The sequence below is a fragment of the Azolla caroliniana genome, unplaced genomic scaffold (genome assembly GCF_043228905.1).
Source record: "Azolla caroliniana isolate FFs.n. ecotype wild unplaced genomic scaffold, voAzoCaro1.0.p SCAF_16, whole genome shotgun sequence".
In the NCBI taxonomy this organism is placed as follows: Eukaryota; Viridiplantae; Streptophyta; class Polypodiopsida; order Salviniales; family Salviniaceae; genus Azolla; species Azolla caroliniana.
The window spans coordinates 7,436,217-7,463,142 of NW_028230451.1; the positions used below are offsets into that span (position 1 = coordinate 7,436,217).

At 47.6% G+C, this 26,926-nt stretch overlaps 1 protein-coding gene across 1 annotated transcript; it reads right to left on the reverse strand.

Moving 5' to 3' along the window:
• Positions 1-9,546: 9,546 nt before the first annotated feature.
• On the reverse strand, positions 9,547-11,643 carry LOC147853889 (polyphenol oxidase I, chloroplastic-like). Its single transcript, XM_087332692.1, has 2 exons — positions 10,651-11,643; positions 9,547-10,527 (listed from the first exon to the last, which is right to left on the reverse strand). The coding sequence occupies exons 1-2, from the start codon at positions 11,607-11,609 to the stop codon at positions 9,648-9,650; spliced, it is 1,839 nt and encodes a 612-aa protein (XP_087188818.1). The 5' UTR covers positions 11,610-11,643; the 3' UTR covers positions 9,547-9,647.
• Between the last annotated feature and the right edge of the window lie 15,283 nt (positions 11,644-26,926).

Here is a 26,926-nt window from a genome sequence, read left to right on the forward strand (position 1 = left end):
CCCCATGTAAAAGAGGGCTGCTCATCTTGCACCCTCTCCCGTATCGGCACCTTTATGCCGAATCCGGCCCCGATCGAACAATCCACGACCGGATTATGCACATCCGTTTTACGCCCTTGTCCGTAGCCACTGGCTCTTCGTGGTTGGCGGTCGTCTTCTTACCGATCGCGCAAGCCCCGTCTGGGCTTGCTTCTCCAATGACCGGGGTTTCAAGCTAACACGCCTGACAACGCTAGTTCCAACGTTCCGATCCCGCGATCGGTATCTCGGCCTCGTCCTTGGCCGTTCTATCTCCGCAAGTCGAGAGGGTGTTTTGTTCCGCACCCTCTCCCGTGGTACCGTCGTACCGATCTTCCGTCATCGCGTGGAGCAAGTCCGTCTCCTCAGTCTCGGCTTGCGGCCTCGATCTTTCCTCTTCCTCGAGCATCGCCTCGAGAGCTGCGTACGCCTCCGCAATCCTGGCCCCAACGCCGACCCTTGCCAACTCTCTTTGTCGTTCGGCCTCTTCCCGCTGTGATGGCACGCCGTCGCGTGCCTTCCTCTTATCTTAGCCTTCTCAGTTCGCTCGTTGTCTAGCCATTGGCACACCCTTCCGACCTTCAACCAGTCCTTCGTAAGCCCATTCGCTCCGGCATCGTCTTCGGGCTCAATCCCGATGGCCTCCCGTTCCGCTCGGTCGATCGACCTAACGAACAATAGGACTTTGTCCGCCCCCACCAAACCTTGTTCCCGCTCCGGGATCCGAGCAAGCCGTCGCTCGAACTCTCGGAATGCCTTCGTTGCACCCCGGTGGGTCTTTGCCGATGCTACCCACTGGTCGAAGTCGTACCGTCCCCGGCTCTTCCGCCGTCCTCCATATGCCTGCAGGAGTGCCTCTTCAAAGGCCTCCCACGAACTATGAGCGTCTCAGAGCTCCTACACTTCCGCGTGCATACGGACGACGATAGCCCGACAGAAGAACTCCAGCCTCAACGCTTTGTCCACGTCTCGCTCCTCCATTTCCACGTTGTAGGCTTCCAAGTAAGATGGGACTTTGTCCCCGTTGAAACGGCCGACTCTTTCGACCACTCGCTCAACCGCTTGTTGTGCTGCTTCTCGCCTCATCACCACTCATGTCAACTCCAACACCACTTCGGCCACCATCTCTGCGAGGTCGTCTTCCGACTCCATCCTCCCTTGCCGCCCTTCACGTCGGGTTCACCAAATATGTCCCGAAGTTTCGCACGTGTGTGTAGAAGGGTAGGACCACAGAGGTCTCGAATGAGGGAAGAAGGGAAGTGTTGAGCGGCAAGCTCAACCGGAGCCGGATCGGCTGAGTAAGCCGGAGCCGGTAAGCGAGAAAGATCGGGCGAAACGGATCGGTATGACGGTGAGCAACCGAACCGGCAAGCAGTGGAGGCCGGGTGCAATCTGTAACCGGAAGACCAGTCGGAAGCCTAGTATTGGATAGAGTACTAGGTAACTATAGTCTCGTAGTAAGTGTCAGATGCTCGTGTGAGCATTGAAGTACATGGTACTTCTGTCAGTCCCAAGAGGACTTGTTTAAATAGTGCTACTTAGCATAGTGTGTGGAGAGAGTCTTGATATAATTTGGAAATTACGTTCTGCTCTCTCTCTCTCTCCCTCTCCCTCTCTCTCTTTGTTGTTCTCTGTTTTACGCTTTCGCAAACACTTACGTTTTCATGGTATCAGAGCGCGAGGGTTGAGAACCTCTGCTGCAGACATTTACTCTTGTGAAGAAAACCCTAACAGGTCGAAATAAGACACAGTAGAAGATATGGATAGAGGCATGGCTACGTCGCTCCCGGTGGAGAAGCTCGACAGGAGCAACTACGCATCTTGGTCTTACAAGATGCACCAGTACCTGCTTGGACACGGGTACTGGAGTTATGTTGAAGGAGCGAATGATGCGGCGCCCGACTCGACACACAAGGACTTCCCAGTATGGGAACAAGCGGCAAGCAGGGTGATGTACTGCTTCGCGTCCAGTGTCGGCAATCAGCTGCTCAGCCACATCCGTGACGCCAAGACACCAAAGGATGCTTGGGGGAACCTGAAAAAGGTTTTCGCCGCAAGCACCACTGCCCGGAAGCTGCAACTCAGACAGGAGTTGAGCAATGTTCGACAGAAGAACATGTCTGTGGCAGACTACACGGGCCGGATAAGGGAAATTTGCAACTCGCTCGCCTCTATCAATGTTACCGTAGAGGAAGACGAGATGGTGCAAGTATGTCTCGGAGGCCTGGCGTCCAAGTTCGGAGCGTTCCAGACTGCGGTCTGTACAAGGGAGAATACCCCTCATTCTTCGACTTATAGTCGATGTTCCTTGTAGAGGAGAACCATGCCGGTGCATCTACCAGTGCATCCCCGGACAGCCGAATGTTGTACACGGGAACGGATCGGCACTGTGGGCGTGGTGGAAGAGGTGGGTCGGCACGCAATGGAGGCGGCCGGCAAGAGCAGGAATGGAGGCACTATGAGTGTGCCGACAGCAGTTTTGGGACTTCCACAAGCAGGGGGAGTCAAGGCGGTGTCGGAGGCCTGCAAGACAAATCCACTACGGAATGCTGGTACTGTGGCAAAAAAGGCCACAGGGAAAGCCAGTGCTAGAGAAAGCATGCCGATTCGGACAAATCCGGATCTGGCAAGACCGGTAAGGATGGCCGGCAAAATTCGCACTACGCAAACGGATTAGGAGGATCCGGAACCGGAAAGGCCGGTAAGGGGCCAGCCTTGGTGATGAATCACAAGGCAAACTCAATGAAGAAGACCACTTCCAAAACAGAGGAAGTGTGGTATGTTGATTCCGGCACGTCGAACCACATGACGAGCCACAAAGAGTGGTTCTCCTTTTTGGAGAAACCGGATCAACCAGGAGTAGTCGAAACCAGAGACGACACTCCTCACCCAATCGTGCACGTCGGAGAAGTCCCTCTAAGCCACGTCGGACAGAAAGGGAAGCGGATGAACGTATTACACGTTCCGACGATCACGAAGAACCTGGTGTCCGTCGGTCAGATTGTCGACCAGGGGATGCAGGTGCGGTTTACGCACCTCGGGTGCTTCATTGAGGATGAGGGCGAAGTCATTGCGCAAGGGCGCAGAGACGGGAGGATGTTTATCCTCAACACCAATGACCTTGGCACCGCTCTGTTCGCGAAACGACAGAAGGTCGAGTCGAACATCGACCTATGGCACAAGCGGATAGGCCATGTCAACTACCGGAGGCTTCAAGACCTGCAAACGAAACAAGTCGTTTTCGGTTTGCCGAAGTTCAGCGGCCGGAGAGCTGAAATTTGTGAAGCCTGCCGACTTGGGAAGCAACACCGGCTTCCATTCCCCACCGAACGGAACCGGAGTCGTAACAAGATCGATCTCATCCATTCGGATGTGGGGACCGGCACAAAGTGTAAGCCTTGGCGGGAGCCGATACTTCGTCTCCTTCATCGACGACTATACTCGACATACTTGGATCTACCTCATTGAGCCGAAGAGCGAAGTCTTCGACTGTTTCCGGAGCCTCCAGAAGATGGTGGAACGGGAATCGGAGAGGAAGATCAAATGCCTTCGGTTGGATGGCGGAAAGGAATATTTTTCCGGCCAATTCACTAGTTATCTGCAGCAAAAGGGAATTCGGCGAGAGTTCAGCTGCAGATACACACCGGAGCAAAACGGTGTGGCCGAAAGGAAGAACCGAACACTCCTCGAAGCGGCAAGGACAATGCTGGAGGAGAAGAGCATGCCCCGGTTCTACTGGGCGGAGGCGGTCCAGACAGTCGTCTACATACAAAACCGCATTGGTGACAAGGTGTCAGCTCATGAGCTGTATTTCGGGCGCAAGCCGAACTTAAGACACCTTCGGATATTCGGCAGCATAGCATATGTGCATTTGTCGGATCAGAAGCGGAGAAAGCTGGATGCAAAATCGGAAAAATGCATTCTACTCGGCTATGCTCCAGAGCAAAAGGGGTATAAGTGCTATAACCCCTGGACGAAGGAAGTCCGAGTTAGCCGGGATGTCGAGTTCGATGAATCGGCATCCTGGTACTCCGTACCGACTCCGACTTCCGATCCCGACCCAATGCCGAAAGATCAAGCCAGTGAGCCTGAATCAGCCTTGGAAGAGGATGATGAAGCCGGGACTCAAGATGAGAGTCCAGAATCGTTGCGGTTGAGTGGCCCGAACGAGCGACTGAGTCGGTTGGACCAGTCAGATGAAGAGACGGCAAGTGGTGGAGACTCTGTCGTGCTCTCCCCGCGCAAGGAACCAAGGAAACGGTTCACGCGCAAAGAGAAAGGGAAGAGGAAGACGCCGGAATTCGAAACCGGCAACGATGAGTCGGATCGGTGCGTATCCGACTCCGGAAAGAAGAAAGGCGGATCTTCGGCAATGAAGACCGAACTGGCCAAGAAGGGCCTCAAATCAGGTGACGGTGCGTTGCGCCGATCAACCCGCCAAAAGGATCCCGTCATGCGGTACGGGTACAATGAATACATGGCGCATCATTATGCGTACATGTCTAAGGTAACAGAAGTGTGTGAGCCGGAGAGCTACGCAGAAGCGGCAAAGGACGCAAATTGGCGTGCCGCTATGGACGAAGAAATGTGGGCACTCGATGCCAACGAAACTTGGGACCTAGTTGATCCTCCCCATCACTGTAAACCGATCGGATGCAAGTGGGTGTACAAGGTCAAGTACAACGCCGACGGTTCTGTTAACTGGTACAAAGCCCGGTTAGTGGCGAAGGGATACGCGTAGACCCACGGAAACGACTACGACGAGACCTTCGCTCCTGTGGCGAAGATGGCGACAGTTCGTGTGGTACTGGCGGTTGCTGTGGCAAGGGGGTGGCATCTTCACCAGATGGATGTGAAGAACGCCTTCCTTCAAGGAGAGCTTGAAGAAGAAGTCTTTATGACTCAGCCCCCCGGATTTCAATCGGAGATGAACAAATCGGCGGTATGCCGACTGAAGAAGTCGCTTTACGGCTTGAAGCAAGCCCCCTGAGCTTGGAACGCGAAGATCACGCACTGGTTGCATAAGCTGGGGTTTGTTGTCTCTAAGGCTTTGACGGTCCGGTATGTATACTCTTGTCTGTGAATGATTTAGTCATCACCGGACCGGGTCTTCCCGAAATCAACCGCGTCAAGTCCCAGTTGTCGGACGCATTCGAAATGAAGGACTTGGGGGACCTTCATTATTTTCTTGGGATCGAAGTGATCCGGACCCCCGACGGCATATTGCTCTCACAACGACATTACGTGTTGAATATGCTGTATAAGTTCGGCATGACGGATTGCCGACCTGTCTCCACACCCCTGGACCGGAACCAGAAGCTCCGTCCCAACTCCGGAACGGCTTGCAATGAGAAACGGTTCCGACAGGTTGTCGGAAGCCTGATCTACTTAACCATCACCCGACCCGACATCAGCTATCCGGTCGAGATGGTAAGTCAGTTCATGCAGGAGCACCTTCAGTGCGCGCAACGTATATTACGGTATGTTAGCGGCACTAAGGACCGGGGACTGCTATACCGGCGAGGTATACCCGAAGACCTTGTCGGTTACACAGATGTTGACTGGGCTGGCGATGCGTCTGATCGCCGCTCCACTTCTGGATACATGTTCTCCATAGGTAGCGCGGCCGTTGCGTGGAGCAGCAAGAAGCAGCCCACATTGGCTTTGTCAAGCACTGAGGCTGAGTATCGGGCCACTACCGTTGCCACTTGTGAAGCCATTTGGCTTCGGCGACTGCTGCGAGAATTGCGGATCGAGGTAACAAACCCGATCCCGATTTACTGCGATAACATGAGCAACCTGCAGCTCGCCAGGAACCCCGTGTTCCATGCTCGCACAAAGCACATCGAGGTGCACTACCACTTCGTGCGTGAGCGGGTCCTGAGTGGTGAAGTTGACCTACGGTATGTTCATACGGATCGACAACTTGCCGATATCTTCACCAAGCCGCTCGGATCGGACAAGGTGTAGTACTTTACCGACATGCTTGGTATTCAGCATCTCGACGTGCCGCACTTGAGGGGGAGAAGCAAGGGCAAAGTCTCTATCCAAACGGGCAAAGGCCAAAAAACTGTTGAACTCGTCGGTAAGAGGAAAGCCGGAAGAAGAGGAGACAAGAAGATGAAGGAAGCCGAGTCGAGGAAGGAAAGCGACACATCCGAACAGGTCGGAGCAAGCGGCTGTGGAGAAGAGTTGTGCACTCAGGAAGAGAAGTGCATGTTGTGCGGAGGTCATCACGACAGTACTAACCATGATACAGAGTCGAATGAAGAATTCGATTTCGGTTCACCGGCTGAAGAAGCCGAGGGAAGCATGGAGAAGGCCAAGACACGGAAGTGGTCCGATGTGGTGAGAGGCCTGAAGCCGGAAGTCGAATCGGAGTGTACCGATTCGGACAAGAGCTGGAACGAGTCGGAGACAGCTGACTCGGATCAACAGATGGATCCGGATGAGTCGGATCGACTGAAGGCCAAGGGGACACAGACACAGCGGAAGTCGATGCCATCGTGGGAGAACCGACGGATCGGCAAGCACTGGAGTCACAACAACGTGAGTGATGAGATGGGCCTATTGAGCAGACATGCCGACCGAGAGGGTCGAGGCGCGCAGAACCAAAGGGGTCACGGCAAACGGGACCGGACCGGACGAGGAGCGCGAGCAAGGCGGAGTGACACCAGGAGAAGTCGGTTGGAAGAACCAACTGCCACATAGGTCGACACTACGACCCCACCTCAGGTTGAGCTTGAGGGGGAGTGTTGAGCGGCAAGCTCAACCGGAGCCGGAGCCGGTAAACGAGACGGATTGGGCGAAACGGATCGGTATGACGGTGAGCAACCGAACCGGCAAGCAGTGGAGGCCGGGTGCAATCTGTAACCGGAAGACCAGTCGGAAGCCTAGTATAGGATAGACTACTAGGTAGCTATAGTCTCGTAGTGAGTGTCAGATGCTCGTGTGAGCATTGACGTACATGGTACTTCTGTCAGTCCCAAGAGGACTTGTATAAATAGTGCTACTTAGCATAGTGTGTGGAGAGAGTCTTGATATAATTTGGAAATTACGTTCTGCTCTCTCTCTCTCTCCCTCTCTCTCTCTCTCTTTGTTGTTCTCTGCTTTACGCTTTCACAAACACTTACGTTTTCAGGAAGCCGAGAAGACGATTCCGGACGCGTTCTGGAAGCAACTGAACGAGAGGGAGAGAAAGAGAGGGAGCGCGCGCTTGACACCGACTCACACACACCACACCGACCCAACTCACGCCCTTATGTATAGGAAACGCGGGGAAGGGAAAGCATCCGACACCAACAAAGACACGAATATGCACAGACAAACGCAAATGTATATATTACAAGGGAAGAAGAAAAAAAAATACATCCCCGGCTTCGAGCCGGACCAAGGTAGGTTAGGTTACAGCAACGGTTTGCTGCCAAGCCGCCGATCGGGGGCTCACGGACTTGTCGTGCCGAGTGGGGTCTTGCGCAGGAGGCCAGGGTGAAGTAAACCTACAACAGGGAAAGATACAACCCCGGTCGCGAGCCGGGTACGCTCAAGAGAAGAGGAGTTGACCTAACAGCTTTCTCGCCATAGCTGCCGCCCGAGTACTCGAGAACGAGAAGAAGAAGAAGAAAGAAGAGACTAACCTTAAACTAACGGTATACCCTCTAATACAAAATGGGCAACCCCCTCGAAGAGGGGCGCTCCCTTCCTTTTATAGAACAAGGAGAGGGATGCGTTATAATGTGGGATAAATCCCGACTTAACTACTATTCGGCACCATAAAGGCGCCCTCGTTATTCACACTAAATGTACAAGGGTGAGCGCACATGCTGCACCTCGCCGATGTAGCCAACATTTCCCGGTTTCCGCCTCTGACCAAAATTCTTCACGACACCGCTCCATTGGATAATAGTACACGTAGATTCATTAAATGTCTTCTAGAGTGTACCATTCGGAGTACTTATTGAACATTTAGCAAATTTTAACCCATTGTTATTTGAGAGCTCAACAATGGGTTTTTTATCAATATGTTCAAAATGGTTCAATTGATGAAATGGAGATATTATTCCAATTTTTATGTTATTGGGGACTACAACAGAATTGGAATATGTGTAATGCTTTCATGTTTGATAATAGACATGGGGTGAAAGCCTATATAAAGAAGCTAAAAGGTATTCTTATGTGGAATTTTGGATGTTTTCCTCAAATGCATATTTAGGTTTTTTAATGGCTTTACATGACATTCCTCTCCCTACATAAGAATATGATAGATAGAGGAGACTAAGAAGTGTTGTAATTAAGTGGATTTTACATACAATTAATATAATTATGTGCTTTTACCAAAAAAGAAAAGAAAAGAAACGAGAGAGAGACTTATTTATTTTCTTTGTTGTCTAATAAGATGTTAGTTATTACATACGTATGTATTAGACACATTTCTATTCGGATCTCTCTCAACCTGTATGACGTTAGAACAGGATTTTATTTTATTTTTCTTGTGCCTTCTTTTCTCGCTTTTTCTTGTCCAAAATTATATGCTAGTGTCTTCTTTTCTTGTGCATGTGTCTTAATTTTTTGCATCCTTGTAGAGAGAGGAACATAGGACCCCTTCGGATTTTGAACAAGATCTTTTACATTGGACGTTTTCTACATTAGCGGCATGTGCTTCTCTTATAACTAGGTAGGGAGTCGAAGTCCCGTTTCGAAATGTGTGCTTCTTCTGCCATGAGTTTAGACACATTAGTTGTGCCTCGTATCTGAAGGCTGATCGAAGATCAACTAGATGTCTTGTAGATTTTTAGGGAATCATGCCCGGCATTTGCATTGGCCATTAATATACGAAGATGCAATAGGTTCATTTTAAAGGAACTAAGTGATGAGGGATAACAATGGGGAATTTGATAAGGTTCGGTTAGAATTGAAACCTGAAAAACAAGTCATAATTTTTTTGTTGTCGTGAAGTGTCACATAAAGGAGAATGTGCTTAAATAGTACTATGAAGAAAAGTGGTGGTGGCATGCATGGGATCATGTAACGAAATACGTTCCATATATTAATACCCCTTATTCCCCATATATAAAGGTCTTTCATTCCAGTTTAATAACTCCTGGGGGAATTTGAGAAAAGAACTGGTATTATAAAATACCATTAGGGCCATTTTGATCCAAATCATTTATGGACTCTTAATGTATGAGAACCGTTTCTACTCTTACAATTCCTCTCTATCTTTTTTGTCGTATGCTGTCCTTCTTTGTTTTCAATTTTGATTCCTCTCTATCGTTTTTGTCGTAATATTCGTGTTCATTAGCCCAAACATTCGAATGCGTATGTTATTAAAACATTCTTTTGTTTTTTTTTACACTTTTTACCTTAACTTTCTTACCCTAAAAGAAATTTTACCTAATAATAAATAATGAGTGTAAAAGTATGGTATTTACCATACTTCGAGGGTGTTTTTCTTACGCAAATGATACGAATATTAGCAAATGCACAAATGGTACGGATGCTTCATATTATGGTTTAAAGACTATTGAAAACTAGCAAAGGCACTGCTAGCAAAGGCACTGCTTCTTTCCTGGCAATGTAGTACATATCCATACAGACACACACACATTCTTGTAGGGTTGGATCATCATCTACACATACTGGATCTTGAATCCACCAATAGTCACTTGACTTTCCTTGCCATTCACTAACTTGGAGACCACGGAAACGACGAGCGTGTCTTGGTCTTCGATCCCGAGATTGGCAATGTTGGTCGTGATACTGAGGCGGATGTCTGCCACGTGGCCCGTGTCCATGCCCATGCCCATGTGCGGCAAGCTCACGTACGAACCCACGTACTCCGCACAATTTAAAGTTGTCGATGTGTTTGCATCCGGCAAGTTGATGAAGACCGCAAGGTATGTGTTGCTCCCAGTGGGGACAATAACATCTTCGAGTACCAACACTTCCTCCACTTGCGACTCCGTGATGCCTTTAGCTTGGGCGAATGTTGCCTTCCCACCCGTGGGTCGACTCACCACGGCTGTCAGCGTCTTGGAGGCGGCCAGCTTCTGCACGGCTTGGCCCTTGGACTTGGACACACCTTTGGGCAAACTGGGTTTCGCCTTAGGTACAACTCCTTTAACATTTCCAAGGGGCTTAGGAAAGAGGCGGCGGTAGAGCTCGGACCCTGGCGATGGCTCGTACATGATGCCTAATTGCTTCTGTGAGTTGAGACAATCCTTGACCTTCACTTGGACGAGCTCTGATTTCTCGTTGTAGAAGACAAAGGAGGATTCGAGGAAATCGGTGTCGGAGTAGAGCTCCTTACGCCGGTCAGGGAGGGTGTCCCAGATGTACCAACAGCGGTCAACGTTCGCGTGGTGGCTGTAGAAGACGGGGTCAAGCCCGGACGAGTAGAAGTTACCCAGATCTTCATTGTAAGTATTCCGAGTATCTCCGACCCACACGTGGATCGCGGTGTGTGGGCCTAACTCCAGCGAGCCGGCGGCGCCTTGGTTGAATAAATCACTTCAGTTTTGAGCAAAAACAAAAGGAAGACATAATGAGACATGTATTAAAACCCCCTGACATGGACATGGGCATGTGAACATCTATTGGAAAAGAAAGAAGAGAGGGGGGGGGGGGGCTTACCCAAGGAGAGGAGCTTGCCCTAAGAAGAGCTCTTGGGTGGTGGGCTTGATGAGAGAGTTATACATGACACTAATGTTGTCCAGCACGATCTCCCCATTGGTCTTGCTAGGTGCATCGCTCACGCCCCCCAGTGGAGCGAGTGTGGGCGGCAGTGACCGGACATCACGGTTTATATCATAGAGTGCCGGGTACTTGTACTTCTGGTTGAAGATCGCGGGAAACACATTGCCGCCATCCGTCTGGTCGTCCCAGTTCCAGTAGGGCAACGCGAACGTCGGGTCTTTGATGAGGCTCCCGAGGATACGCTCATGGAAATAGAGGTAGTAGCGGTGCCACGGGAAGAAGAGGTAGCTGAAATGCACCTGGAATGGCTTGTCGGGAGCTTGGGCAGAGAAGTAGGCGCCGTTACAGAAGGCGCAATGGACATCGGCTTGTTGCTTGAAGCTCCGGGGGTCGTCGTCGGGCAGCCCACGCATGAGCTCGTACGCTTTGTTGTATTTCTCCACATACTTGTCGTCAACGGCATTCGCACGTCGGCGGATTCTGGGAATACTGGCGGATTCGCTGGGGACATAGGGTTTTGCGGGGACCCTGGATGTGGGCAAGCGACACTTGACGGTGTAGGAGGCTGAAACGGTGGCCGGCACAAATTTGCTGAGATCGGGAGGCGTGGTGGGGGCGCCGAGAGCCGTGCCGCTGTGACCGAGGAAGAGTTGGGCAGCGCCGCCCGCCACTCCGCCCGCCAGGAGCTCCCGTCTCTTCCTCTGGCTCGTTGTTGTTGCATCGCCAACGCCATCATCGGCACCAGTGCTCTGGCTTGCATGGAAACTCTTCCTACAAGATATGCTAGTAGTACTACTAGGGACACATGATCTAACTCTAAGTACTTTCTTATCTCCTACAAGGAAACAGGAGTGTACGCTGGACAGGGGTAGGCAGCAAGTGAGGCTTGATTCCATGGCTGGATGGAGTTTACAAGAAGAAAGAAAGAAGTGATTTTGTGTGGGGTGGTGTGGGTAGAATGGGCCTCAAATATATATATCAATATGTAGACAGAGTGAGAGCCCTTATATTTTTTTGGGCACGTGTAGAAAAAACGATTGATACGACTCACGAGCTATGTACTTAGACTGCTCAATTATGTACCTCAAAGTTAAGACATACACAAAAGTTATGGAAACTTGAAACACAAAGTGACCATGTTTGACCACCCCCCCCCTTCCATGTAAAAAAAACACAATCAATTACCCTTATTCTAGCACATGGTGTAAATAACCATATGACATGCATTCGTATTTGGGTATGTATATGGTAAACATATGGTAAACACCCACGAGGTACGGCAAATACCATGCTCATTATTTACCATAACGTAAAAAAAAAAAGTTGAAGGTAAAAATATTTTAGTGCACGTGTAGGTGGGCATCAAATGCTTAATTTCCCATGTAACACTTGGGCTTGATGAAGAATGCAAGGCTCCTCCTCGATCAAAATGTCAAAGCTCAGAAAAGACTAAAAAAAAATGAACACGTCTTAACATTGTATCAAATATTGATGAAAATGCAAGTATTTCAACTCCAACCAAGTTAGCATATGGTAGCATATGGACAATTCAAGGGCAACAAGGAAAATATAACTGGTGAATCCATCAATAAAGAGATGGAATTTATCTATTGGTAAAGTACATTGTTCAAGCAACTGCTTGTATTATTGTTGCCAGTTAGCTAATATCTTGCTTGATGCACGCTAGGAGAATGTCAATGAAGGTGAATATCGTAACACTATATAATGCACCTGTGGTTATCAAATTTGTTAATAGAGGGGCAAAAAATATGTCTAATGGCAAAGCAATGGATGCAACTTTAATAGCAACTATCATGGATCAAGTTACCAAACAAGGTTTTCCAAAAGTTTGGCTCATGCATTCAATTAAACCAATACATAAACGAGATAAGAAAATTGGTATCCAACATTCGAAACTATTACAGTTAGCTACACTATGGGTAGCCTATATAGCATTATTATAAAACAAACGATTAGCTCATGGGTTGAACATAAAGAAAAATTAGCACTCAAATAAAAAACAAGTCAATTTTTTTATCATCCACAAGGAGGCCAATTTAATCTAGTGGATAGAATAAGCCTATATGTGACTCCTTAAGAAGTGGAAATAATGCATTCACATGTGTTGAGAGACAAGCTCAACATCGGCCGGATCGGCTGAAGAAGCTGAGGACCGGATCGGTTGGGACCGATCGGTTAGGCCGAGTGCGTAAACCGGGAGGTCGTTAGGAAAGATATTCCGCGAGGAATATATTTGGGAGTTAGTGTAGGGGCTCTTGATGAGCATTGAAGTACTGTCAGTACTTCGGTCAGTCCTTTTAGGACTTGTATAAAAGTGCTCACTGAGCACGTCTTATGTACAGAGATTGAGTATTATTGTGAAATATAGTTTTTTGTGTTCTCTCTCTTTGTCTCTCCTGCGTATACCGTGTAAGCTCAAGCTCTCCATTGAACCTGTGTTTCCTTCCTCTGTTCTATCTTCATACCTGCTTCCGCACGCTACTTTCTACATGGTATCAGAGCGCGAGGGTTGAGAACCTCTCTGCAGCCGACATAGCTTGACGAAGAAGAACAAGAAGAACGATGGATAGAGGCATGGCAAGCTCGCTTCCAACAGAGAAGCTCGACAGAAAAAACTACGCGTCTTGGTCCTACAAGATGCATCAGTACCTGCTCGGGCATGGCTACAGGAGTTATGCCGAAGGAGCTAATGACACGGCACCCGAATCGACACACAGAGACTTCCCGTCGTGGGAGCAATCAGCGAGCAGGGTACTATACTGCTTCGCGTCATGTGTGGGCGAACAACTATTGAGCTATGTTCGGGATGCAAAGACGCCAAAGGGTGCGTGGGAAAATCTGAAGAAGATTTTCGCCGCGAGCACCACAGTCAAGAAGCTTCAGCTCCGATAGGAGTTGAGCAACCTACGACAACGCGACTTGTTGGTGGCGGACTATACCTCGAAGATCAAGGGTATCTGCGACTCCCTCGCCTCCATAGAGGTGAACATCGAGGAGAGCAAGATGGTCCAGATCTGTCTCGGAGGTTTGGCGTCGAAGTTCGGAGCGTTCCGAACGGTTGTGTGTACCCTCGAGAATACGCCGTCCTTTTTCGACTTATAGTCGATGCTCCTGGTAGAGGAGAACCACGCGGGTGCGTCGACGAGCACGCACACCGACAACAAGATGTTGTACACGGAGGGAGAAAGGCCCCGTGGTCGTGGCGGACGAGGCGAGTCGGTACGCAATGGAAGCGGTCGACCAGATCAAGGAAGATGGCACCGAAGTGATGCCGACAGCAACTCTAGACCCTCCGGAAACAGGGGGAGTCAAAGCGATGAGAACCGGCAAGGGAAGGCCATCGCGGAGTGCTGGTACTGTGGCAAGAAAGGCCACAGGGAAAGCGAGTGCTGGAAGAAGCGCGTCGATTTGGAGACAACCGATTCCGGAAACGGCTCCAGACATACCCAAAAGGGAAATCGGCAGCGATCGCACTACGCCAAAGACTCCGGGAGAGCCGGAGAAGGGACTGCCTTCGTGACGAGGCACGAAGCAAACTCAATGAAGCAGACCACCCCGAGATCGGACCAGGTGTGGTACGTAGACTCCAGCGCGTCAAACCACATGAAGAGCCATAAGGAGTGGTTCTCGTAACTTGAAAAACCGATACAACCTGGAGTAGTCGCAACAGGAGACGACACTCCGCATCCGATCGCGAATGTCGGAGAAGTTCCCCTTAGCCATGTCGGGCAGAAAGGGAAACTCATGAACGTACTGCACGTCCCGACAATCACGAAGAACTTGGTTTCGGTCAGACAGATCGTCGACCAAGGAATGGAGGTTCGGTTTACACACCTCGGGTGCTTCATTGAGGAAGAAGGCCGTGTGATTGCGCAAGGGCGCAGAGACGGGAGGATGTTCATCCTCGACTCCACTGACGGTGGCACCGCAATGTTTGCGAAGGGACAAAAGACCGAGTCGGACATCGACTTGTGGCACAAGCGGATAGGCCACATCAACTACCAGTGGCTTCAAGATCTGCAATCGAAACAGGTAGTGTTCGGATTGCCCAAGTTTAGTGGCCGAAAGGCACAAATTTGTGAAGCCTGCCAGCTCGGGAAGCAACACCGACTTCTTTTCCCCAACGAGCAAAACCGTAGTCGGAACAAGCTCGACCTTATACACTCGGATGTGTGGGGGCCGGCACAAAACGTTAGTCTTGGCGGGAGCCGATATTTCGTCTCCTTCATCGACGACCACACGTGGCACACGTGGATCTACCTCATTGAGAGGAAGAGCGAACGAAGTCTTTGACTGTTTCCGGGACCTCAAGGAGTTCGTGGAAACCGAAACGGGACGAAAGATCAAGTGCCTGCGGTCGGATGGCGGAAAAGAGTACTTTTCCGGTCAATTCAACGGTTATCTACAACAAATGGGAATTCGCCGCGAATTCAGTTGTAGATACACGCCAGAGCAGAACGGCGTGGCCGAGAGGAAGAATCGGTCGATTGTGGAAGCGGCACGGGCAATGCTGGAGGAGAAGAGCTTGCCCAAGTTCTACTGGGCCGAGGCGGTAAGGACCGCGGTATACATCCAAAACCGGATCGGAGACAAAGTGTCAACGCACGAGCTATATTTCGGAACGAAGCCGAACTTGCGACACTTGAGGGTGTTCAGTAGCATTGCGTATGTGCATGTACCGAAGGAGAAAAGGAGGAAGCTGGACGCAAAAGCCGAGAAATGCATCTTGGTCGGTTTCTCGGATGAGCAGAAGGGTTATAACTGCTATAACCCTCACACCAAACAAGCGCGTGTCAGCCGCGACGTTGTGTTTGACGAGTCCGCGTCCTGGTACCTGCCCCCGACTCCGAACCCTGCCTCCAATCCGAGCTCTGACGATGAGGTCAGCGAGGCCGAGATGCCTCCGGATGAGCCCGAAATCGAGACCCACGAAGAGAGTCCGATTTCACTCCGATTAAGTGAACCGATTGGACGACTGGGTCGGTACGACCAGTCCGATGAGGAGCCAGCGAGTAGTGGAGACTCGGCCGTGCATTCCCCGCGCAGGAAGCCGAGGAGATGGCTTACGCACAAAGAGAAAGGGAAGAAGAAGGTGTCGGATTCTGGCACGGAAAGGAACGAGTCAGACCGACGCGAGTCCGACTCCGAGGGAACCGGTGACAGGTCTTTAAAGATGAAGACCGCGTCGATCGAGAAGGCCTCGACATCGGCTAACGTGAGATTACGCCGATCTACCCGCCAAAAGAACCCAGTTGTGCGGTTCGGTTACAATGAGTACATGGCGCATCATTATGCGTACATGACCCGTGTAGCGGAAGTACGTGAGCCGGAGAGCTACGCAGAAGCGGCTAAAGACGCGAATTGGCGTGCCGCGATGGAGGAAGAGATGCACGCATTGGCGGAGAACGAGACCTGGGACCTGGTTGACGCACCGAAGGGTGTGAAGCCGATCGGGTGTAGATGGGTGTACAAAGTCAAGTACAACACCGATGGCTCGGTCAACCGGTACAAGGCTCGGCTAGTGGCAAAGGGCTACGCGCAGAAACACGGCATCGACTACGATGAGACGTTTGCGCCGGTCGCGAAAATGACGACCGTCCGTGTTTTGCTGGCAGTAGCTGCGGCGAAGGGGTGGCACTTACATCAGATGGATGTAAAGAATGCGTTCCTGCAAGGTGACCTTGAGGAACAAGTGTACATGGTACAGCCCCCCGGATTTCACTCTGGAACAAACTCCTCGGCAGTATGCCGACTGAAGAAGTCCCTTTACATACTGAAGCAAGCCCCGCGTGCTTGGAACGCGAAGATCATGCAACAACTGCGTCGGATGGGCTTCGTCACGTCAAAATCGGACTCTTCCCTATTCATCCGGAAAGGTCGACTCGGACCGGTTAGTATTTTACTATATGTTGATGACTTGGTCATCACCGGCGCTGACCTAGGTGAAATCGACCGCGTGAAGCTCCAGCTTGCAGCATCGTTCGACATGAAGGATCTGGGGGACCTTCATTACTTCCTCGGGATCGAAGTGATCCGTACCCCCGAAGGCATATTGATCAGCCAATGTCATTACGTGCTGAGTATGCTCTTCAAGCTCGAGATGGCCGACTGTAAGTCCGTCTCGACTCCTCTGGACAGAACCGTCAAGCTTCGTCCCGATACGGGGAAGGTATGCGACCTGACGAGGTTCCGACAAATTGTCGGAAGCCTTATATACTTGACCATAACCCGACCCGACCTCAGTTATCCGGTTAGGGTGATCAGTCAGTTCATGGCGCGACTTACCGAGGAGCACCTTCAGTGTGCGCAACGCATACTGCGGTACGTAAGTGGCACTAAGGACCGAGGACTGCTATATCGGACCGGTGCAGCCATGCAGTTAGTCGGCTACACCAATGCTGATTGGGCTGGCAACGCCGCCGATCGCCGATCCACGTCTGGATACACGTTCTCCCTCGGGAGTGCCGCGATCGCGTGGAGCAGTAAGAAGCAGCCGACAGTTGCACTATCGAGCACCGAAGCGGAGTACCGAGGAGCGGCTGTCACGACATGCGAAGCCATATGGTTGAAGCGGCTACATAAGGACCTGCAAGAGGAGGTATCAGATCCGACGACGATCTACTGCGACAACCTCAGCAGCATCCAACTCGCGAAAAACCCCATCTTCCACGCACGGACCAAGCACATTGAGGTGCACTACCATTTCGTCCGTGAGCGTGTCCTTTCCGGTGAAGTCGAACTTCAGTACGTGCCGACGGATCGGGAGGCTGCCGACATCTTCACCAAGCCTCTTGGTCTGGACAAGTTGCGGCAATTCTCAGGTGCGCTCGGATTGCGTCACCTTGACGTGCCGAACTTGAGGGGGAGAACAGTCCCGAACGACCAAGCAAGGCAGCAGGAAAGGAGCAGACACCGCGACACCGAGTCAGTTGACTCGTTTGTTGACTCAGTTGAAGACGGATCGGCTGTAGAAGCCGAGGGCGACTTCGGATCGGCTGAAGAAGCCGAGGGCGGACCCGCGGAAAAGTTCGAAAGCGGACAGAAGGGGAGCAACCGAAGGAGAGAGCCGAAGCCAACCACGCATGAGGAGGATGACGCCATCGAGGGCGAGAAGACCGAAGACGAGTTGGAGACAGCCAACTCGGACGAGAGCGAAGACCGATCGGAGGTAGCTGAGTCGGTTCGGATGTTTGATTCAGACACGCTGAATCAACTGAGGCCCAAGCCAAAGAAAAGGCAACAGAAGAAGCGTCAACACCGCAACATCAGAAGAGCTGATAAGGGCCGCATGAGCAGACAAGCTGACCGGAAGGGTCGAAGCGCGCGGAGTCGAACAGGTCGAGGAGCGCGAGCAAGGCGTGAAGCTAGGAGGAACCGGTGCTGTGAAGATCCCGAAGAGCCTCAAGTTGAGCTTGAGGGGGAGTGTTGAGAGACAAGCTCAACATCGGCCGGATCGGCTGAAGAAGCCGAGGACCGGATCGGTTGGGACCGATCGGTTAGGCCGAGTGCGTAAACCGGGAGGTCGTTAGGAAAGATATTCCCTGAGGAATATATTTGGGAGTTAGTGTAGGGGCTCTTGATGAGCATTGAAGTACTGTCAGTACTTCGGTCAGTCCTTTTAGGACTTGTATAAAAGTGCTCACTGAGCACGTCTTATGTACAAAGATTGAGTATTATTGTGAAATATAGTTTTTTGTGTTCTCTCTCTCTGTCTCTCCTGCGTATACCGTGTAAGCTCAAGCTCTCCATTAAACCTGTGTTTCCTTCCTCTGTTCTGTCTTCATACCTACTTCCGCACGCTACTTTCTACAACATGTGTTCAACATTCTTGGCGGAGATTTGACTATGACACCTATTTATTGTGCCTAACTAACAAAACATCTTACTTAGTATGCCAGAAGTAAGTGATGTTAATCCTCTACTTGGTTTTCATTGCTTATGAGCAAGTTCCAAGAAATGTAAGGGCTCTTCAAGGCCCAAGACTCATGGGGATAGTGACACGTGGTTGGATACGTTCTAGCATTCCTATGTTGTTTTGACATTTTCGCCTCTTCCCATTTTAGCCTCTTCAATAGTATTAAAAACGTCTGAAGGTTACAACTTGAAGTTATTTGCCCAGAGGCTTTCAACGTAGAATAAAAGACATTGTATGTACAACAAAAACATGTACATACATAAACAACTTATAAAGGGGTGTTGAAACTCGATATGGTACATTATCATGGTGTACTGATATTCAAGAAAGAGTACATGGAAGTCGATAGTTCAATTGAGGCCCTTGATCTGACACTACAAAGAGGGGCAACTTCCTCCAGAACTGAAGAAGCTTCGTCCTTCTCTTATGAACATTTTCAAGAGAACCATGCATATTATCATACTGCCCACGGACTACTGTCATCAGATACATCTGAAGGACCAAGATTTACTACATCATAAAGTCAACTACATGATTCTGCATTTCCATAATATACCCATAACGTTACCGTAGTCACTGTTTTCCAGACATGAACAGATTGCACCTACTTTCGTTGCTCAAACGAACTAACTTATATCAATTTTCTATTGTGTACTGTCATGGCATTGTGAATATCTTCTAGCTCATACAACATCAAGTTGGAATGTAAAACTCCCCACACCGTTGCTCCCCATGAGAACAAGCAACCAACATTGATCGTTAGGAATAAAGAAAGAACTTTATTCCATACTTGTTGAGCCAAGAGACAATACCAAGGGGCATATGCTTGGTATTCTATTGAGTTGTTGAGTGAAAGCCACATTGCCTGACATTAGGTGCAACATTCCCTTTCAATGACTGGTCAACTGGTAATGTTGCATGCACTAATAGCCATCTAAAATGAATAAATTTAGTAGGCCCCTCGAAAGACTAGATCCATCTTCAGTAGGTTTTCAACTGCAAAGTTGAAACACCCCAATTAGTCCAATGTTTTTGAGCTGTTAGCACTGTTACATTCCTAGACATCAGTAATGACCTTTCAAGCTTCATTGAATACTGAAAGAAGGGAACCTTTATGATTTGTTCCCCCAAGGAGTATGACTAGAACCAACCCCCCCAATCCCATAGTAATCTTGTAACAGGTTCTTTTGCATAAAACCACATCATATAACACATATCAGCGATGGAAGGATAAGGATCAAGCACCCACTTAGTTCTCATTTTAGCAACCACTCAGACTGGTGCATTCCGCACATGTTGTAGATAATTGTAGTCAAAGGCATGAGGTTGCAATATGTTGTTGTCAAGAACCTCAAAATAAGAAATGCACCCATTAGATGAGACACCATTGACAACCAACGATGTTTCATTTATGAAGCATCCAAACCAAAAATGTTCCTACATGGGTTGAAAGGTTACAAACAACAAGGAATATGACACTGAAATGGCAACAACCATTATCTTGGCACCATGAACAACTTGTAAATGTGCAAGACGATCTTCTTGTGGTATCAACTGGAATTGAATCCAAGTGCTTACAGACACAGTTGGCCCATTATCCAATTTATCCCAAGCAAGGTGAGTTCTAATGCCAAACACTTTTCTTGCATTATCCGAAATGGAGAATTTGCGAGAAGAGGTTGATTAAGCAGTGCATCCCAAGTGGAAGGAGACGTAATCCCATCCCATGCCCTTATGATTCCTAACAAAAATAGATTATATGTGTTAATAAGTAGGTAATTAAGCAAGGGTTAATTAGCGATTAATTATGTGATTAAGTTAAGCAGCGGAAGGTTAAGTGATATGTGTGTGTATGTGTGTGAGAGGAAGAGAGAGAGGAAGATACACTTATGAACAACAACACAAGATGGGGGATGATTAACGAGAGTGTATATTAGAAAGAATCATCTTCATCAAATACAAAAATACCTACAATGAGGTATATATAAATCTCATGTGTGAGGAGAATATAGGTACAAAGGTGTAAGTCCTATATTAAATGAACATGGGAGTGGAAGATCTACAATGTATCCCACTCAAGTACAAAATCCTATTTAAGGCTTTAAGGTCAACTCGCTAACTAGATTTTATCTAGGTAACTACTAAGTTACATGTTTTGACTAACTAACTAAATCTAGTTGAGCTTGATATCTCAACACGCCCCCTCAAGCTCAAGTGTGAGGCGTCTAACATCCGCTTTGGCTTTCTTCGGCTTCCTTCCGGCGTTCAATGTTAGCTTCTGTCCGATTTTCAGCATTGGTATTTTCGTGGTAGCAGTCTCGGTTCCTTTTTACTCAGGGTGTCCGCATGATGGGTACACCAAACTCAATGTCTAGTGAGAGAGCCGACACATCCAAATCATTGTCGTCAGGGTGATCGACTTCGGATTCGGGCATCTTACATTTGCCTTTGTCCAAGTTCGGACTTGCCCACGACATGATTGGAATGCTTGAAGGCTCATGTGGGTTTTGATTGTCCTTTGGTAGAGGACGTGTCCAAATATCGTCCTTCGAGTTTACATTCAATTGTTCCTTGGTTGGGTCGGGTGGAGCCGAATCGGGCTTATACCAAGATGTTGATTCGTTGAAGACTATGTCTCGACTCACCCGAACCGCTCGGGTCAAAAGGTTATAGCACTTGTATGCCTCCTTCGCGTCGGGTTTCTATCAGTTTTCGTTCGAGATGCTTCCGAAAAAAATTCTTCTGAACACCTTGAGGTGCGACAGGATCGGCTTATTTCTAACAAGGAGCTCATATAGAGTTAGCTCATGCACTCCATTGGTGGTGCATCGATTCATGAGATAGACGGTTGTGGATTCCGCTTCGGCTCAATAGAAGTTCAGCATGCGCTTCTCATGCATCATGGCGCGTGCTACCTCGAGTATTTTCCGATTCTTCCTTTCGGCTACTCCATTTTGTTGGAGTGTGTGTCTGTTACGAGCATTACCATTTAATATCCCGTGGTGAGAATTTATCGTAGTATTCTATACACGTGGATAAGTGTGAGGGTTAAATGAGAGTGTAAAGAAGGGGAGGATTACTTTTAATCCTCGGGATTGAGACAACCCATTAGGTCAAGTGTGAACTTGCCTGGGGGCCTTGGGTATTGCTATAAATAAGAGGCCTAGCTACCCTCATTTGATGATCTTTTTGACTACATCGAGACTGTGCTCTTGTGGTGGGTCAACTCTTGTAGCGAGCGCGCCAACACCAGGTACGACTCGACGCCACGGCGGTGGTATGGGACGCTGATCGAGGCTCGAGTCTGTCTCGATCCCTTCGCTCAGGGGTGGTCGGGTGGATCGCCACCCTTCTTTCTCTTTCTCCTTTCTATCTATCATTTGTTTATCCTTATCTTAAGCTTACTTTAGTACTTAGATCTCTAATATTTGGTATCAGATTTATGTACTAATGTTTCTTTGTTTTTCATTTGTCTTTTGATTGATGTTGATCGATCGTTGTGCAGTCAGCCTTGATCCAGACAACGATCAACAAAGAACTTCGGTAACTCTTTCCATAATTATTTTTTTTTCTTCTATTCTCTCTTCTCCCATCTAATCATGTGTTTAGTTTATATGTCAATTTTTTTCATTAAGTCAATGATGTTGTAGTGGTCTTTAATTGATTATCTAAAACGTTTACATATGTGCACGAGGTCAATACCTCGTTTGACATATTAATAATATGTGATGAGTGTCGTATGCGTACGAGGTTAATACCTCAATTACGTATTACATTCACGAACATATGTTACGTTTGTGTATGAGTTTAATACCTTGATTTGTTGTAAACGATATGCAGTTGGTCTCGTATGCGTAAGAGGTCAATACCTCAATTGCGTATTACAATGATCTCTTATTTGTGGATGTTTCGTGTGCGTAGAGGTATATACCTCGATTACGTATCTCGATCACATCATTTGTGGCTATTTAATATAACGATATGTTAATATAGGCATATGTGGTCACGTATATACGTATTTTATCGTATATATGTGATAAGTAAACATATGTGTATATTCGTTATTACGTGATTATATCGAAAGTTGTCCTTGTCGGGAAAAGGATGTTGGTGGCCGTCCTCACATTTTTGTGAGAATGGCATTGTCACCATCCCTTTTTCAACAATTTTTTATTGTTGACAACCCCGTTGATGACCTCGATTTCGTTACGTAAAGAAACGCCTATAGCCATAATGATGTTGAGTACGTAGGGCTTGACCCATTTCAAGTGAGGTCGCTCCAATGACACACGTATCCAACATCCCTCCCTCATTACATGGATACGATGCCACCATGAGCTCGTTCTTACGAGAGGCATTCGTAATGACGTGACCATGTAATGGGCCACGTGAGCCTACTGCGAAACGAGGGCTCATTTGGCTTGACCATTAGGTTGCACTTTGGCGTATGCCATCGTAATTACGAGACTTGAGGTTAGGTAACGTACCAACATAGTTTTGGTAAATGAGGGCGAAATAAGGACCCTTGACATATATGTTCTTTTAGAAAAAACATATATGATCTCGCATATCTCTTATATGCATCAAACATTAAGCATTCAAGAAGAGCAACTTACTTGGTTGGCTCAAGTGTTTAATGTATTTGTTCTTGAGGTCTCGAGTTCAAATATGACCAAGACCATACAACATCCTTGATACATATGACTATAACACATGTTTAGACTTAAGGTCTAAGTGCACCTCGGGGTCCTCATAATAGGACTTAAAGAGCCGAAACCACATATGTGGGCACCGAAACATAGTTTATTGTTTACATTTTTTTCGTGTATAAACTATTCATGACGCGAACATACATGGTTGAGCCTCGGGGAGCCACCATGAAAAAATCGATATAGAGATCAGGGAAAGACATTTATTTGTCACCACCATGGTTTTTAAAACACCTTTGTGTTACCATAGTAACCTGATCTTGAACCTCATCTCATACGTCTAGAGGGGTATTGACGTGAGATCATGATATCGATTAATGTTTGCCCATGATATGTTTACATCACGACATGATGTTATGACTATCTCTTTGACCTTATCCTATTTCTTTTCCAGAAATAATCTTTAATGGCTCAAATTAACGACCCGATGTCATCCGCTCAAGCGTAAGGAACTCAAGGGAATCCTCCTGGACAAATGTCCACTGAGATGTATTTGGCACAAATAACCCAATACCTTAGTTTCACCGCTCAACAGATGACCGAACTTCGGCAATCTCAGAGTGCTCTTGAGGCACGTGTCATTAGTCTACAACGTGAGACTAATAGACCTGATGAGCGACAAGGTGAACCATCATTTGTCGTTAAGCCATTTACGAGAGACAAAAAGGAAAGAACCGAAGAAGCAATCTGCACATGGCTGGGACGATGGGAGTCTCATTTTGAGCTCTATCCCACGCCAGATAGTACAAAGATTGCATATGTCGGCCGAGAACTCGGGGGTAAGGCCGCCGCCTGGTGGCGTGGGCTCCGTACTATGGGGAAATTGCCCGATACCTTGACAGATTTTCTCACGGTTTTTAAGGGCCAATTTCTGCAACCTCCCTCTCGAACCAAGGCAGCACAAGCTTTAATGAACCTCTTAGCAGGAAATTTTCCTCTCTAGAAGACTATGTTCACCATGCTAGAACCCAAATCCAAAAATCGGGTCTAGAAGGGGACAATTGGTTGATAGCTTGTTTTGTCAATGGCATCCCCAATTCGGACTATCACTGGATAGTGCACGATAAGGATCCAAAATCCTTCGAAGAGGCCATTGAAATAGTTCTTCGCTATCAACACACTTCGAAGAAGGACCACAACAAACCCAACGAATCGCCCAGGACTAAGCAGTCACAATTTGTTGGGAAACGCAAGACACCCAACGAATTCCTGGATCGCGATTGTAAGCGACAATATCCGTTTTGCATATTCTGCAAAAAGAAGGGTCATACAAAAGATCAATGTCGAAAGCTCCAATGGAAAGAGCACAACAACAAAGCTAAAGCTGCAGACCATAAAGGTTAGATTCCTAATGTCCTTCAGGTCTATACACATCATTTAAGTAATTGTCAATGTTCTTTCCCTCACTATGTATTGGGTCCCAATGATTTACTACGTGCAAATGGGTATATCAATGGATCTCCCGTACAATTTTTATTTGATTCGGGAAGCTCACACAATTTTGTGAATGATCGTTTGGTTCAGATATGGGGAATCCAACCCACCGTAAGTGATCACACCTACATGGTGCACTTGGCTGATGGAAGAGTACAATACATCAACGGGGCGATTCATTCATTAGGAATTTCTATTGATACTTATATAGAGGAAGTAGACTTCCATGTAATGAATCTTTGTACCACCGATGTAATACTGGGTTATCCCTGGTTTTATAATAAAAACTCTTCTTTATTTATTGATTGGGTTCGCCATTCCATTTCTTTTGTACTGAACGATTGTACGCAATTTATTCAATGTGTAAAAAAACAATCCCTCTCGATTGTTTCCTCGTGTCCATCAATATCCGAGTTGTCTTGTTCTACGTTATTTTATTGTGTACTTGATCCGGACATTCACGTTTACAATATCGATAATGTCCCGGTTCAATTAACATATTTTGAACAACAACTTGATGAAATCTTAAATGATTTTCATGATGTTTTTCCAAGTGAACTACCTGATGGGTTACCTCCTAAACGTAATATAGACCATCATATAGATATTGTACCTGGTGTTGCACCAATAAGTATACCTCCGTATCGCTTAAGTCGATCCGAAGAAGATGAGGTATCTAAGCAACTCAAGGAATATTTACGAATGGGTTATATACGTTATAGTAAATCTCCATGGGGTGCACCAGTTCTCTTGGTTAAAAAGAAAGAGGGCACATGGCGTATGTGTATTAATTACCAACGCTTGAATAAAGTGTCGATCAAGAATTCGTACCCATTGCCCCGGGCTGACGATCTAATTGACCGTCTCCAAGGAGCTCGGTATTTTACGAAACTTGATCTCCGTACTGGCTACCATCAAATACGAATAAGTGAGGACGATGTTCCTAAAACGGCATTTCGTACGCGCTATGGCCATTACGAGTTTTTGGTTATGCCTTTTGGTTTGACCAATGCTCCGGCTACTTTTCAACAAGAAATGAATGACATTTTCCGAGAACAACTTGGAAAATTTGTCTTTATTTTCTTGGATGATATTTTAGTTTATAGCCGTACATTACAAGAACATGCTAGACATGTCCGCTTTGTTTTACAAACATTGCGTGACAAACAATTTTATGCAAAGATCTCAAAATGTGAGTTCTTCAAGAAATCAATTACTTATCTAGGACATCTCATAACCGAATGAGGAGTTGAAATTGATCCTTCTCGCATTGAGAAAATCAAGCTTTGGCCCACTCTTCGGAATATTCGAGAAGTTCGATCATTCCTTGGTTTTGTCGGGTTTTTGCGAAAGTCTCTTCGTAATTACTCCCAATTGACGACGTCGTTTACTGATCTTTTAAAAGGTCAAACGCGTAAGTCTACAAAACCTATTGTGTGGAATGCTACACTAGACCTCGTCTTTAAGGAACTCAAGGACCTGGTTTGCAAGGCTCCTTCACTTCTTTTACCTGATCCTTCAAAACCTTTTGAGGTTGAAACCGATGCCAGCGATTATGCTATAGGTGTTGTCTTGTATCAAGATGGTAAACCAATAGCATTCGAGAGTAAGAAACTTGATTCTGCTCAATGTCGGTATACCGTTCAAGAAAAGGAATTATTTGCAGTTATACATGCGCTCAAAACATGGCGCCATTATCTTTATGGAAATCGCTTTGTGGTAACTACAGACCACGAGTCCTTGAAATATTTTTGTGACCAACAAGACTTGAAAGGTCGTAAGGCACGATGGGTTGATCTTATCCAGGACTTTGATTTTTCCATACGATATCGTAAAGGTTCCATGAACACTGTCGTTGATGCACTAAGTCGCATCCGTGAAGTTAACATGCTTAGCTTCACTGAAATAACATCAGATCTTTATGATCACCTTCGAGGAAAGTATCCTGATGACAGTTATTTTGCAAAATACTGGGCAAGAGTTGAGTCTAGAACAGACACCACCACATCCTCGAAGGAATACTTCCACATTGCTAACGGTTTGCTCTACCGTAATGGGAAGGTTTGTGTTCCAGATTTACCCGAGGTCAAAAAGAGGATTCTTTTTGAATGCCATGATGCACCCTCAGCAGGGC

What these genes read in the sequence shown, in the direction of transcription:
- LOC147853889 (XM_087332692.1), bottom strand. Translation starts at nt 11,609, where the DNA reads ATGGAATCAAGCCTCACTTGCTGCCTACCCCTGTCCAGCGTACACTCC. An exon ending in GGGCAAGCTCCTCTCCTTGG is followed by an intron (nt 10,528 to 10,650) that starts GTAAGCCCCCCC and finishes TCAAAACTGAAG; the next exon opens with TGATTTATTCAACCAAGGCG.